Here is a 15,071-nt window from a genome sequence, read left to right as displayed (position 1 = left end):
AAAGTTGACGAATTGCATAGACCGCACCCACCTCGAACACCTTCTTGACGACGTCGGTGTGAAGCTTCGAGAGACACTCCAGGTCCTTATCCTCGATGAGGCGGTCGCCGTAGACCCGTTGTGTCTCGTGAACCCAGGCCCGCACGAGCTCTATTGGCGTCTTCACTGTTTCGCCCGTACTGAACAGCAAACCCTGCAGGCGTGAAACATTTAAAGACAAATGGGTAACTAAGATGTGTGGAAGGCATAAAAAAGAGTTATTGTTGCAACATATCTTAAGGAATTATGACAATATGTCTTTTAGCAAAAACTTTATTTTGACTGAAGTATGAACACGAAGTTACACCCAAAATAACTGACTGCGAATTTCGGCGTAAAAGACGTGGTGAGATCACAATCGCTGAAAGAGTAATGGAACTCAGAGGTAGAAATATAGCCTTATGATAGATGCTTGTATGGCGTTACAGGCTGAATAGATAGAGCACGTGTAACTAAAATGTATCTCATGTTGTGAATGTTGGTGAGGTAATTCAAGGCAGGGATGTACCCACCTGGAAGATGTTGGTTAGGTCACGCAGGTTGAAGAGGTAGTGGAATTTGGTGGCTGTTGGGATGAAGGTGAAGGCAACGCGATGGTGGAGCATCAGTGCTGCCTGCACTATTTGTCCAGTCATCTGTTCCATTAGAAATAAAATATATACATTCAATTAAATAAGTGGTCATGGAGTATATTCTCACTGTCAAGTTCTGTAATTATAAGCTACACTTATTTATAGTTATTCATTCAAAATAGCAGAATACATCAGTAACTAAAAATACAGAGACTACGTTTAAAATAAAGCAATACACTCGTAAATTGAGTTTCATCAAGCATGAAATGGATATTTATCAATATCTCATCAATTGTGTTGTATACGCGCAATCAAATAAATGTATATTATACGTAAATATGAATGTATACTGAATCATCAAGCGCATTTTCGGCAAGTTAGCAGCAAATATAACAAAGTCATAGTATATATTAGGAAATTGCAAAGTATATATTAGGCAACTGCAAGAGTAAATAAACAACAACAACAAAAAAACAATAAATTCTTGAAAGTTAGGGACGAAACACGGCGTGATTATGATCGTTTCAATTATCGAGTTGAATTACCCCAGCGAGGTTAGGCGGGAACTTCATGGAGGGGTTGGTAAGGTGTTGCTCGAGCAGGTTAGAGTAGATGTGAGTGAGGCAGGCGTCGCGGGGGAAGCTGCGAACAAAACCACACCATTTCATTCACTTACATTTTAGGAAGATTAATTGTTGTTTAATGAACACGTAAAAATTTGAAGGTTTTTCGAATTTTGTCAGCTTCCTGACACTGGAGGATTCTCTTCTTCTTATATAAGCTTAATTTTATGACAAAGAAATAAATATTTTATATGCCTTTATAACAAAACCTTCTGTAATCCGTTCCATGAATTTTACATGGAATTATTACAATAATATATTTAACTAAATTTAATTATATTACTTTAATTTAATTAGGTATTAAATTATATGCTACCATATATAATTTAAGTAATATATTACATTATATTGTGAACTCAATTATCAACCGTAAATCCAACTGCCACTATATATAACCGCAAAAATTATTGATCCGACTCCTTTACTTTATCAGCTGTAGTATGACATAGTATATAAATTTATATGTGATATTTTGTTCTCACGTAATTGATTTGTATAAGTAAAACCTTGATTTGTACATGTAAAACCTCGATCAGTGTACTAGTGAATTTTATGATTTTTGACCACACTTTTCTTAGAAAGAAACCCTGACTGCGGCACGTAGCAAGAACCTGTCTGCAACTTTTTAAAAACCCACCAGACAACAAGGGCAATATTAGTAGCCGATTGTCCTTAAAACCTGCATCGATGATGAACCTCGATTAACGCAGTTAGAAAAAAACGCAGTTAGAAAAAATAAAAGTTAATTTTCAGTGAGTAATGTGACGTTTATTCACACTCAAATGAGATATTAATTAAAGCATTATGTTTTCTTTACACTGTCATGAAAAAGAAGAGTGCAAAGCGTTAGTTAGTAAAATCGGCGACATGCCCTATGGCCGAATAAGCGCTGAAAACGTTATTATTATTATTGCTATTATTATTATATTTATTATTATTATTAATTTTTTTATGGTTATTATTATTATTATTATCATTATCATCATTATTATTATTATTATCATTATTATTATTATTACTATTATTATTATTATTATTATTATTATTAAAACAGTTCGTTACACTCACCTGAGAGCAAAGAGAGCAAAGTGTCGCTGCAGTCTTGGGTTGATGGTGAAGGATCCAGCTGTGGGGTTGAGGGCGGCGACGTACTGCACCTGCCGGATATCCTTGAGCGTATGTTTGGTCCGGTCGTACCAGTGACCGTAGTCCAGGTGCTGGCGCAGTAGCGTGTGCGGCTGTACCGTGCCGTACTGGTCAACCTAACCAGTGAGAGTAAATCTCGTATTAATAAAATTAATGAAATAAATAAATCGTATAAGTAAAATTGATATAATAAAAAATATGGTATAATTTTGATATTTTGACCGTTACAAGTTTATCTCGTCAACCAGAAAGTGTTGAATGACAACAGTAATTGCAAGGAGCTTTCGTAGGGTCCAGGCAATATTTATAAGCATTATTTTTCCCATGCAGAAATATTATGGGAAAACGTATAACGAAACAATTAGTCGTTCAAGGCGTTGAAATGTTCTACATTTTTCTCCTCACGTACTGACCCACACACTACGTTTGAATATAACTAGAAGCGTAGCCATACACATATCTTTTTAATGAAGCCAGCGTGTTTTATCGGATTCCTTCTATGCGAGTCACTTGAACACTAAAACAACAACAATTCATTTAAAGAGAAAGACAATGAAAACAAACAATGAAATTGGGAATAATTCATAAATCTACTTGGTAAACAGTAAGCCAAAGCAACCGCCATATTTAAGCGATCTGAGCGTCTCCTTATATATAACGAGGCTCGTGGTCTCTTCCTGATCCTGGGACGCACGGCCCCATACAGCTTCCGAACAATATTGTCACATATGAATATTGTCGAACAATATGCATATTTATGTTGCAAGTTGTCGAACAATATGTAATCGATTCAATATTCTCATACATATGCTTCCAAAATGGATAAATTCTAGTGAGCGCAGAATGACTTGCACTGATGGTTGTCGCCACGTACAACTTTAAAATATTAGGTGTTGCGTATGAACGTCCTCAGGTTGCTACACTCAATAGTTTACGTATAATTTAAGTTGAAAGTTATGTTCCCGGAGAGTGACATATGGCGGTAGAGGGTTAAGATGAGTTTCACTTCAGCTCGGCACGCTATGGAGATGATCATGAACTCCAAATTAAGGCAGCGTTGCTCATCTCAGCCAAAGTCGAAAAGCGACACTGTATGCGCAGTGATAGTAGCACCGAGATGAGAAGAGCTAGCCGTAGGTTCGAGCCCAGGTAGGCTTAGTCAATTTATTGGTGTCGCTAGCCGTCAATGGTGGTGCTTGCATGATGGCCCCTAAATGAACTCTGGGTACATGTTACCTGGGGGTTCTTAAGATATTGAGGTACCGGTACACTATATACAGGTAGTTGATGATATCAATAAACGGGTTACAGACTGAAGCACTCCTGGATCCGAGTGATCCAAACCGCGGTCGATGCCAGCTGTTTACGACTTACATTTAAATTTGATTTACTACCTAACCTTGTAGCCAAGTACATGACATATACGTGCCGTAAGACATGTTATACATACACCATAACCACTCCACACACACGTGCCATTCACGTCACACATACACCCCACACGTATGCCACACACACGTCAAACACACACCACACATGCCAAAACCATGCACACACGCGCCACGCGCATAAATTTTGTACATATCGGTTTTTACTGGTTCATTTCTTTTTTCGTGTATTTTTTGCCCACCTTTAAACTTATTCATGGTTTCCCAAGTTAGAAACGTGCCATGGAAATTATGTACCAGACGTCTCGATAATCCCTTCGTAGGAAATATAAATAATTTCGCAGGATAAATAAATAACACATAAAATAAAGGATAAATAAATAAATGCCACCCACGGCATACCATGGGCATGTTGAGGTCATCAATGAAGTAGACGAGTCGCTTGTTGCCGGGCGGGGCGAAGGAGCGTCCTGCTTTCTTCTCGAGCGGTCGCTCCAGCACGCGCTGCAGCAACTCTATACACATCATTGCTATTATCAGTTACTACTATAAAACAAATAAGTGACATTAGTACCGGGTGGTCATTGTTATATAATTGTCTCAACATTAACACTTCGATTAGCGATTAAATTCATGTTAAGTATTCTCATCCTATGCATTGTTCGCGATTACAATGCCTCTTTACATTATTTTAGATACGTTTTTATTAATAGGAATAAAAAGTTAAATGCAATAGTTAAATGCATAGAGTTCGAGTAAAGTGTTGCAGGAGTAGAAGAGTACGTCTTCTAAATACTGCTGATTCAATTTCATTAATTTCGACTACAATAATTCAGAGATGTAACGTCAAAGACAAGCGGTCAACCATGCAGAGGCGGGGACTGGAACCCGTGAGTTGAGTGGACTGACACTTTACCTTATTGTAATCTTTGGCAATTGTTTTCCTATATAAAGAGCTGATAACTTAAGTTATCTCAGTATACTGAAGGTTAGCTCTTTGTAGTAAACACAGGTTTAGTGTCGATAGAAAGTGGTTACGAAAAAAATAGTAATTTTCTTCAGTATCGAGTGCAAAACATAGGCTTAAGCAAGAAACACCACTAATGTAATAATATTCTCATTCGTATTTAGTGTAGAATAATCGCGCCTGAAGTAGTGTAGTAATTGAACGGGACACTGCAGACGACGAAGTCCTCTGGCAGAGAGCTAAGCTTCTCCTGTAGGAGGGCTGTCTTGCCGCATCCTGCAGCGCCTGCCAGCAGCACAGGCACCTTCTGCTCCATCAGCAGCTCCATGAAAAACCGCAGCCGTACGGTCTCCGACGTGTGAACCAGTAGTGACTGTAATAATAATAATAATAATAATAGCGGTTTCAGCGTTTAGTAGGCCATAGGCCTGTCGCCGATTCTTAGCATCGCAGAACATCCACAGCTTGTTGCGGTCTCGAACTCACAACACACTGATTCAAATTCTGCTGTGCTTAACCGCCCAGCCTCTTTGCCGATTCTGACCAGAAACTGGCGCACAGAGCTGGGATCGAACCCGCGCCTCTCTGCTCCAATCCTGGTGCTCTGAACTGTAACCACTGGGACGTTTCAATGAAGAAACGTCTCCATTGTTTCTCAGCTCATTTTATGATAATTATGATAATTTAATTACAAAGATCACGCGGCCTCTTCAAAGGTTTAAAGCTGATATGATTCCTAACAATCTAGGGCGCGCAATGTCTGAAAAGGGGGAGCATAACATCGCCCGAGGCGTGACGTAAAAATTAGAGTCTTTGTTAATAATACAACAGAATTACATTATAAAACTCACAAAATATTTTTTTTTAAAGAGAAGCATAGACAATTTCCGCAAATAATGCATGATGTATAATAATGAGAAATCTTGCATGTAACTTTCAGAACAAGCAAAAGAAAGGAAACAATCGACAGTTTTTTCATGATTTGTTGAATCTGAGGATGAAAATAGCTTCTTTAAATTCTTCTGTGGATCAACTAGAATGACAATGGAGAGTTGTGTATCAAACAATGAAATTTTCTGCTGATTTTGGTGCAACAAAATTATTCGCGGAATGTGTTAAGAAACTGATATTGTAGAGCAAAATAATAAACGGTCAAAATTACTGGAACAAATTAAAGACAATCACAAGACTTGAGCTAAAGTAAATTTATAATTCAAATGAGTACGAGTAGCACTGGATATAAGATGTACTATATAAAAGGCTTGAATATGATGCAACTATCCAAATTAGGTTGAACCTCTTTGGTGCAGATTAGCATACTAGATGAACTAGGTGTAGTCTATCTTGTAATAGGAATCTATACAAATAAATTATATACACAGGTACGTAATTAAACTAATTCGTTTATACACTGAGTTTAATTTCGTTAAATAAAAATTGACGGTGTTCATTATGACATCCATATTTAAAATAGAGAGACTTACTTAACCTCATGTAGAAACAAATAAAGAATAAGAAAAATGCGTTTAGGGTTATTTACAAAGAATTATTTAGAGATTAATAAAAGCGGAACGCTTCCTACATTCAAAGCATTCACATGAAGTTTCGAATTGCGGAATTTTTGGCAAAATGAAAAAAATCCCTGAGTAAGGATATGCGTATGGAGTGAATTTTTCCACGGTAGGTAAGTATCTTCATCGACGCAAAAAGAATTCATAGTTGAACAAAATATTCTGGCAAGCAACCCTGGCTATAAAATACAGGGTTGCAAGAAAAAAAATTCATAAAACAAAACTGGTAACGTTTTACGTTTTGGTAGTTATGCAAGAATATTTCCACAAAAATTGGAAAATTCGTCAAAAATTGGCGAGTTGAAGTAACGTTGTGACGCCAAATCTTGTTTGGCAGCTTGGGAATGTCTTCAAAAATATGTCATACTCACAAAATGAGAGAAATCTGAAAATAAAATATATTATAATTTTTCGAAACGATCTTTCTTGTACCGAATAAATTTGTATCATAAAAATCAACTTTTTAGCCCCACAAAAGAATGACCCAAAGAATATTGTCAAATACTCGAGCATTTGGCCAAAGGTTATTACGGAAAATATCAGAACGTTTAAAAAAAAATCTTTGTAGAAACTGATCCCTCCAGTTAAATTGATCATGTTAAAAAAAATCCCTACACAAAAAGATCACCGCTCAAAAATTATCGCACGCTCAAAAATTAGTTAATAAATATCATTTGCGACTGTATGTTGGTCAAACATCTGTGTAGCTGCACCTCCTCTAAACACAGAAATTTGCGGGCATATACAACATTCAGACGGTTTTTAACATTGCCATTTGAAAAATTACACACAGTTATGAAAAAGCATTGAAATCCCGCTATTACATGTGCCGTGAGACCTAGCAAGTCAATTGTAAGCATAGCCAATGAAGGCAGCTTCCATCAAGATAATAACTCCATTATTAATTAAATTTGTTCATTTTATGGATATCGCCGTCTGCAAGATTGATTATTTTCTCCTGTATTTAGGTTTTCTACTAAGAAGCACATTCATTCGTCGTTTTCCTTCACCCATAAATAGACCGAACCTAGAGCGAACCTTGGAGCGAAAGCCCCTCGCTCTGTTGAGTGCTTAAAGTTATCGACTGTGAACAGCCTTAATTCATGCTTGGCTCCAAAATTAATAAGGAAGACGCGAGGATATTGGCCAAGCTTTTTAAAGGGTCTAACCCAAGAAAATATAACTGAGCATTTATGACATGCATGCTCAATGCATGCGTGACTTTCAAAGCATTTTTCTTGTAAATATATTTAATTATATTTAAAACCGTTTTCGCATTTAAGGCACATCGAATAATTAGGTATAATGCAGCAAAAATTAAGTCGCATCTCAGAAAAATGAAAATATTTAGAAATATTTACAGGTTTCGAATTTTTATTTACAGGGTTTTATAATTACTAGTTTATATCAACTAACGGGAAAATATGTAAAAATATAATTTGTATGTAATAAGGGACAACTGAACTCACCGACAGCACACGATGAGGATTGCCTTCCTGTCATAAAAGCGTATGAATTCCGAGGCAACTATAAAATAAGGGCAAAATTTGCAACGGAATCATGGGCAACAGGAATTCAGGAACATCCATCAACTTTTCAAATTCTTCCCTTTAAGATTCGCCTCAGAATTTATTTTATAACTTTTTCAGTCTGCCTATACTTATAATGGTTCTTAAAATCATTTGCTACTAGAAAATGATATTATCATTATATGATTATTATTATATTAAATCATCATCAATTTTTCATCATATATCGTTATATTATTCTTATAAAATTATAATATTTAATTATTTTTTATTGCATAATATCATTTTCTAATGAGCTATCTTTTGTCTTTTATATAAATCTCTATTTAAAAATTATATAGAGCATATAAATCTAAGAAATCGTGAGGGTATATGTACGACAAAACATTATAAGCTAAAATTATTTGTTCAAATGTCTAATATACAAACAATAAATGCGTTCAACAATGAAAACATTCAAACAAGTAAAAAAATTGTTTCCAAGTTCAAAATTTTTGATCATTGCATAGTGAAAAGGGACTATATGTTTTTGTAAATGCTCGTTGCACATCAAAAATTTGTATTACAAATTGCATAAAATAAGCTTGCCCCGCCTTTAACATTACTAATAACAAAACAAACTAAAATTTTAGCTAATCTCTAATAACGGATGAAAGTATAGCTTGGAATAGCACACACCAGTTCTGTATTGAAAGAAACAGTTTCTTACCACAAATTGTATAAAATTTGCTTATCCTGCCTTTAACATTACTAATAACAAAACAAACCAAAATTTCAGCTTATCTTTAATAAAGGACGAAAGTATAACTTGTAAATAGCACACACCAGTTCTGTATTGAAAGAAACAGTTTCTTGCCACAAATTGTATAAAATTTGCTTATCTTGCCTTTAACATTACTAATGGCAGAACAAACTAAAATTTCAACTTATCTCTAATAAGGGATGAAAGTAACTTGTAAATACCACACATCAGTTCTGCATTAAAAGAAATAGTTTCTCACCTGTAGCGGTACGTCAGGCTCGAGCTCAAACTTAGGCACTTTGTTCTCCCAAGGCACGAAGCTGTGGCTGTCCTTGTCGATGTAGAAATCAAAGACCGTCCCGTCAGGGGGGAATTTAACGGTCTTGTATTCCTGCTGCCACCACTTGCTGAATTCGACGCGGTAGTCGATGTTCTGCTCCAGTAAAGTAAAATATTATACATTATGATTATTATCAGAGGCAGAATTTGGGTATAGCAAAGAGAGCGCATCGCGTGACTAACTATTGTGAATAGAGTATTTTAACCAACTTACGTAAGAATAATGTAAAATCCATCAATAGCTACTAGGAGCGGACGAAATGGCACGTACTGATATACCAGAAACATTCAATTAAATTCTTGAATTATTAAAAAAATTTCTTCAAGTCATCGAAATGAATGTGTAGGTTCAAAACTTTGCAGTTGAGACACAAACTACAATAAAGGAATAAAATCACCAATACCGTAATTCATAAACGAATTTGCAAACTAATTAACAGAATCCGTAACATTTCTGAAAGAATGCTAGTATGTATAACATGAAACAAAGACGCAAAATAAATTCATTTATTTGTTTACCATAAGATACAATTGGTTGTGTTTACTCTTTCGATCAGTTTCAGATACGGCTAACTGAAATATCCAAAAAATACTCATTTCTTTGTGCTATCCTTAACAAAGAAGCATGTATCGTTGCCATTTATTCGCATGTTGTAATGACATCAACACAACCATGCACTAGTTGCGGAAACATTGTGAATAGACACTTGTTGAGGGTGCCAGGTTTCGGTTTTTCCATACCACCCCAGGTTAAGTTGCTCCGAATAATCATTCAAATTCAAACCAAATGAAGAGCACTAAAATAGATGAGTCCCGAGTATGTATTACAATAATTCCAAATACATCAAAGGTCGTGAAGCGATAGCCTGGTCGCAATGTACTCATCCCATGGTTGAACTAGAATAAGGTTGGCCCATGAGAAGTCCATTTTTGCGGATGTAGTTCGTTGTTCGCCTGTGACGTCACAGTTCTCAGTGACGTCACGGGCATTAACCCATGACCGAAATGCGATCAAACCAGTCAACCAATCAGTCATGGGAATGACGGGTTTATTTACGTTTCTCGATCTACGTGACGTAACAAAAAAGCTGAACTGAAAGACGGAACTTCTCATGGGTCAACCTTATATAGTTCAACCATGACTCACCCCGTCTTGATACATGGCAGACCCGAAAGCCCAGACAGCAGCGAAGACGAAATACATCTCGTAGAGATCCCTAGGAGAGTCTGGAGGCACGACGTCTGGCGTAAGGAGGCACTCCAGTAAATTGCAGAGCATGGAGAGCTGCGCCACCTCCGTGATGGGCGCTATTCTCTTGAAGCGACCGCGCAGAGTTTCCAGACAAGTCGGCACGTACTTGTCGAACAGCACCAACAGGTGTGCCTTTTCATTTGAGCTCTCGCGGCGCTCGATCCAACTCGTCACGTACCTTGGTGGACAGGATGAGCTCAAGGTTTTGTTATAATTATGAATAACATGAGTTTATTATTATATAAATATTATAAATACATTACTATTGTATTTTTATTTATTATTAATAGATTCTTTAAGAGCGATAGAAAATAATTCTATATAATAATGTAGGGAACTTAACGAGGGTGATTGTTGATTGATAAAAGTACGGTAACGTAGTCCCAAACGCGCACCGGCTTTGCTAGTTATGCCGTTTTTAATTACCGTAGCTCTCTATAAGAGGCCACTAATTGTTACTTTCTCCTTTATTTTGTTGAGCAAACATTAAACTTCCAATCAACAGTAAATAGCTGTCTGCAGGAGAGAAGGGACAACTCACGGGTTTCAGCCCCACAACATACGCAACTTACGGGTTCCAGCCCCACAACTCACGGGTTCCAGCCCCCACAACTCACGGGTTCCAGCCCCCACAACTCACGGGTTCCAGCCCCACAACTCACGGGTTCCAGCCCCCACAACTCACGGGTTCCAGCCCCCACAACTCACGGGTTCCAGCCCTACAAGTCACGGGTTCCAGCCCCACAACTCACGGGTTCCAGCCCCACAACTCACGGGTTCCAGCCCCACAACTCACGGGTTCCAGCCCCACAACTCACGGGTTCCAGCCCCCACAACTCACGGGTTCCAGCCCAGGTCGAACTGGTTGAGGTAAATTATGCCGGCGCGGGAGACGGTGGCTGGAGTGGCCGTGCGTAGGTTGCTGATCTCGAACAGCAAGCGCATGTGAGGCGTCAGGGAGATACGCTCGTTGCTTGCCAGCGTCAGCACCTTCAGTAGAAATGTTGATATAATATAAGATTTGAGTTTTTGTGTTAAAATACCAGAGGTAAAAATATTGATGCACGAGATAAATATTTTGGCAATAGATTCACGCATAAAATATAATGGTAAATAATATACTAAATATACACTATTAGGTAACATATTTAATTAGAATGAATTCATCCAGACGGTAGCTGGCACAGTCTCCCCAGTTACATAGCATCAGACGTAGGAATTTTAGAATGTTATCCAAAGACCTACTTAATATTTCAACATATTCTCCAGCTTCAACTGATGATTCATATTCTTCTAATAATTCCAAAATTATCAGTAGATTCGAAAATTGTTTTAATTTGCGCGAACAAAAGAGTTTTTGCAAAATTAAATACAGGTATAAAACTTGAACCTTTCTAAAAGCCATGATCTCATCAAAAGTGACTGTCGTCAATAAGCGTGTTGAGGGACTCGATCAGTACCTTGTTGTCGTCCATAAGCGTGTTGGGGAACTCGATCAGTACCTTGTTGTCGTCCATAAGCGTGTTGGGGAACTCGATCAGTTTCGTCCATAAGCGTGTTGAGGGACTCGATCAGTACCTTGTTGTCGTCCATAAGCGTGTTGAGGGACTCGATCCACATGGGGTCAATGTCCCCATCGAGGACGATCCAGCGAGGCCCGTCCCCCGTCATGTTCACCTGTTCCCTCATGATGTTCGAGAAGAGGCCTGCGGGAGATCAAGTTCAGAATGCAGGATGTAATTTCATTGTCATTTTGTTAAATTGCAGTTTTCGGAATGAAGTTGTGGGGATGATTCACACTAAAAGTTTATGGAGTTATAATGACGTTAAATTTCATATTGATGAGAAAGTCATGAGACGTTTTCTGTTTGAAATCGTAATAAGGTATTACAATTATTAAAAATATTTTGACATGTGAAATATGAAATTTGAAAACAATTTAATAAAAAATGTAAAGTATTTCTTCGTACCATTTTATATTCATCATGAAGAAAATCATTTAAATGTAATAGATACATTTATATTTTGATTTTGTATCCTAATGATTTTTGTATCCAAAATATAAATGTAATAGATACATTTATATTTTGATTTTTGTATCCTAATGTTAGAATCGTAAAATTCAATGCTTAAGAATGTCTAAGACAAAATTTGAAGCCTCCTTTCATTACTTCAAGTGTAACAATTTATGCCGATACCAATTAAGAACTCATAACTCTTCGAGAAACTGCGATAGCCGCTTGAAAAGTTTGGAAAATTTTTTAGCAACATGGCAATTTCAAGGTAATAAACGTTGAGCAAATGTTTCACCTTCACACTTGATTCAAGTATTTTCAATGATTAGAAATAAGCTATCATCCCGAAGAATAAAAATGGAATTTCAAAAATAATTTTGACAACATTTTGACGGTTATGATGAAGAATTTAACCATTTTAACACATTAAAAAGGTTACGGAGGATGTAGCGAGAAATAAACCGTTCATTGAAAGTTTGACCAACCGTCCATCCACTCGCGCGTCGCGGGGTTGATGACATCGAAGAGCAAGTCGGTGGTGTATCATCAAGTATGTTTCAAAAAGAAAAATTCATTCGTAGTCATTCAAAATTCGTTGTCATTCGAAACAACCACACAATCCTAACCTAACCTAACTCATTGAAAGTTAGACGAACCGTCCTTCCACTCGCGCGTCGCTGAGTTGATGACACCGAAGAGCTCGTCGGTGGTGTATCATCATGTATGATTAAAAAAAAAATCCATTCGTGGTAATTCAAAATTCGTAGTCATTAAAAAAAACACACAACCCTAACCTAACCTAACCTAACTCATTGAAAGTTCGACCAACCGTCCTTCCACTCGCGCGTCGCTGGGTTGATGACACCGAAGAGTTCGTCGGTGGTGACCGCCTTGGGGTTGAGGTCGCTCACCGTGGGCTTGTCGCCCCTGTTCTGCAGGGTGCGGAACAGGCAGCGCCACACCTAAATTATACAATATCCGTGTTTTAGTGCATTTTCTCACTTATGGAAAAAAGGCGCTATTGTGTTCGCCATGTCCGTCCGTCCGTCCGTCTGTGCGTCTGTCCGTCCCTGACTTCACGTTTTCGTCGACGAGAAAATGCGCTCTCTGTCACTCAGTGTAGTGATTACTGAGTTATATTTTTTCTTGTAGAATTTAACAGAGAAAAAAAAGCGGGCTAATTTTTTAGATAAATATTTTCTAAGCTAATGATGATAATCTTATTAATAATTTATTTATTTATAGTAAAATTTAACTAATCATATCAGATATTAAAATCAGAATTAACGTACAACGGCACGATACACTTTTAACAAATTATATCAGAGACAAATTGTCCAAATGCGTCCTTATACGTCTTGACAACTTTAACAAAAGATTTCAAGCAATTATTCGCCAACCGTAGAATATGCCTATCACTTCTGAAGTAATTAAATATTATAAGAGACAAGAATATAAACCTGAGTCTTGCCGGTGCCAGCATTGCCTACAATGAAGACGCTGTGACGAACCTCGAGCAGCTGATGTAGCTGCACCACCTGGCCGAGTTGAGGGACTCGATCAGAACCTTGTTTTATATTATTGTTCATTATTATTGCTTTTTATTATATTGATTGTTATTATTGAAATAAAGATAGCTGACCTGTACAGAATATCGTTTTGACTTTGAAAAAGAAAGCAATAAGCAACGAACAAAAATTCTTCCTGAATCATATCAATGCTGAGGGAAAAAATGAATATAAAAATTTGGCTCGAATCTGGTTGTAATTTACTGACGAGGAAGATGAATTAGTTCAATGCAGCTGTGTAGACAACAGAGAGAACTAAATGATAGAATTTTCCAGTTATTAAGGAAAGTAAAATAAAACTGCATGTTCATAAAATTAAAATTTGAATTAATGTTAGTCGGAAGAAAGATGGCCCCAATATAGTTGCAAGAATTTATATAGATATATATGAACCCCTGCAGACTTCATAATTCGGAGATTTTCTGTAATGAATAGATCGTAAATAAATGCGGGATAGAGAATAAATCTCGAGCAAATGGCACGCAATGATATGCAAAACTCGAAATTTTTAACAGCTCGATTAAAACATTCACTTTAAATGAACGCTTCAAGGCATTTTGAGAGCATAATTTACCGAAAAAATGCTAATAATATTTCCGCTGAAACAGCGTAAAAAAGTAATAATGAAGTCATGCCTTCAATATGAAGCTGTCCTCGGGCTGAAGCTTGAGGTCAAGCGCTGCCTGCTTCACGAGCTTCTCGAAGTCAGTGTCCCGCTTCCTAGGGACGTCGAGGGCAGGGAAGAGGTCCCCGATGAGTCCCATGAAGACCGGAACGTCGTCCGTCACAATCTTGGGGATATTGTAGTCCCTGAGCGCCCGCATCAGCACCTGGTCCTCGGGACGCTCGCGGTCGTCGCGCTGGAGACGAGGGCAGACGTGCCAGTAATTAGTATATTTCATATTTGAATAATTATATTATATAATAATTATAATTTATAAAATATAAATATATATTATCAGTTATTTTGACAATAAGGTAATAGCCACAAATGGTGGTTACTAATAATTCTAAATTCATATCATGCATCATGCGAGTAATTATTATATCTTATAATTGAATAATTATAAAATATACATATATATTATCAGGTATTTTTGCAATAAGGTAATAGCTACAAATGGTGGTTACTGATAATTCTAAATTCATATCATGCATCATGCGAATAATTATTATATGTTATAATTTTATAATTGTAAAATATTATTAATGTTAATATTAGGTATTTTTGCAATAAGGTAATTGCAAAAAATGATGGTTACTTATATTTTTGAATTCATATCATGCATCAGTGCCATGAGATGCGACAAGGTTCTATAT

General features: G+C 37.0%; 1 protein-coding gene across 1 annotated transcript in view; it reads right to left on the bottom strand.

Annotated features, from left to right (window-relative positions):
* LOC108676290 (dynein beta chain, ciliary-like) overlaps positions 1-15,071 on the bottom strand; it is a 90,112-nt gene that overhangs the window by 38,640 nt on the left and 36,401 nt on the right. Inside the window, exons 45-57 of the mRNA XM_047881981.1 lie at positions 14,387-14,611; positions 13,644-13,721; positions 13,013-13,145; positions 11,747-11,874; positions 11,010-11,158; positions 10,064-10,346; positions 8,837-9,010; positions 4,916-5,108; positions 4,171-4,283; positions 2,303-2,496; positions 1,157-1,253; positions 552-674; positions 32-193 (exon numbers count right to left, since the gene is read on the bottom strand). Coding sequence (XP_047737937.1) covers positions 32-193; positions 552-674; positions 1,157-1,253; positions 2,303-2,496; positions 4,171-4,283; positions 4,916-5,108; positions 8,837-9,010; positions 10,064-10,346; positions 11,010-11,158; positions 11,747-11,874; positions 13,013-13,145; positions 13,644-13,721; positions 14,387-14,611 — 2,052 coding nt within the window. The remainder of the gene's footprint in view (positions 1-31; positions 194-551; positions 675-1,156; positions 1,254-2,302; positions 2,497-4,170; positions 4,284-4,915; positions 5,109-8,836; positions 9,011-10,063; positions 10,347-11,009; positions 11,159-11,746; positions 11,875-13,012; positions 13,146-13,643; positions 13,722-14,386; positions 14,612-15,071) is intronic.

The sequence above is a fragment of the Hyalella azteca genome, unplaced genomic scaffold, assembly GCF_000764305.2.
Source record: "Hyalella azteca isolate HAZT.00-mixed unplaced genomic scaffold, Hazt_2.0.2 contig9352, whole genome shotgun sequence".
In the NCBI taxonomy this organism is placed as follows: Eukaryota; Metazoa; Arthropoda; class Malacostraca; order Amphipoda; family Hyalellidae; genus Hyalella; species Hyalella azteca.
The sequence above is the reverse complement of the archived record's forward strand: the minus strand, read 5'-3'. Positions and strand labels throughout refer to the sequence as shown.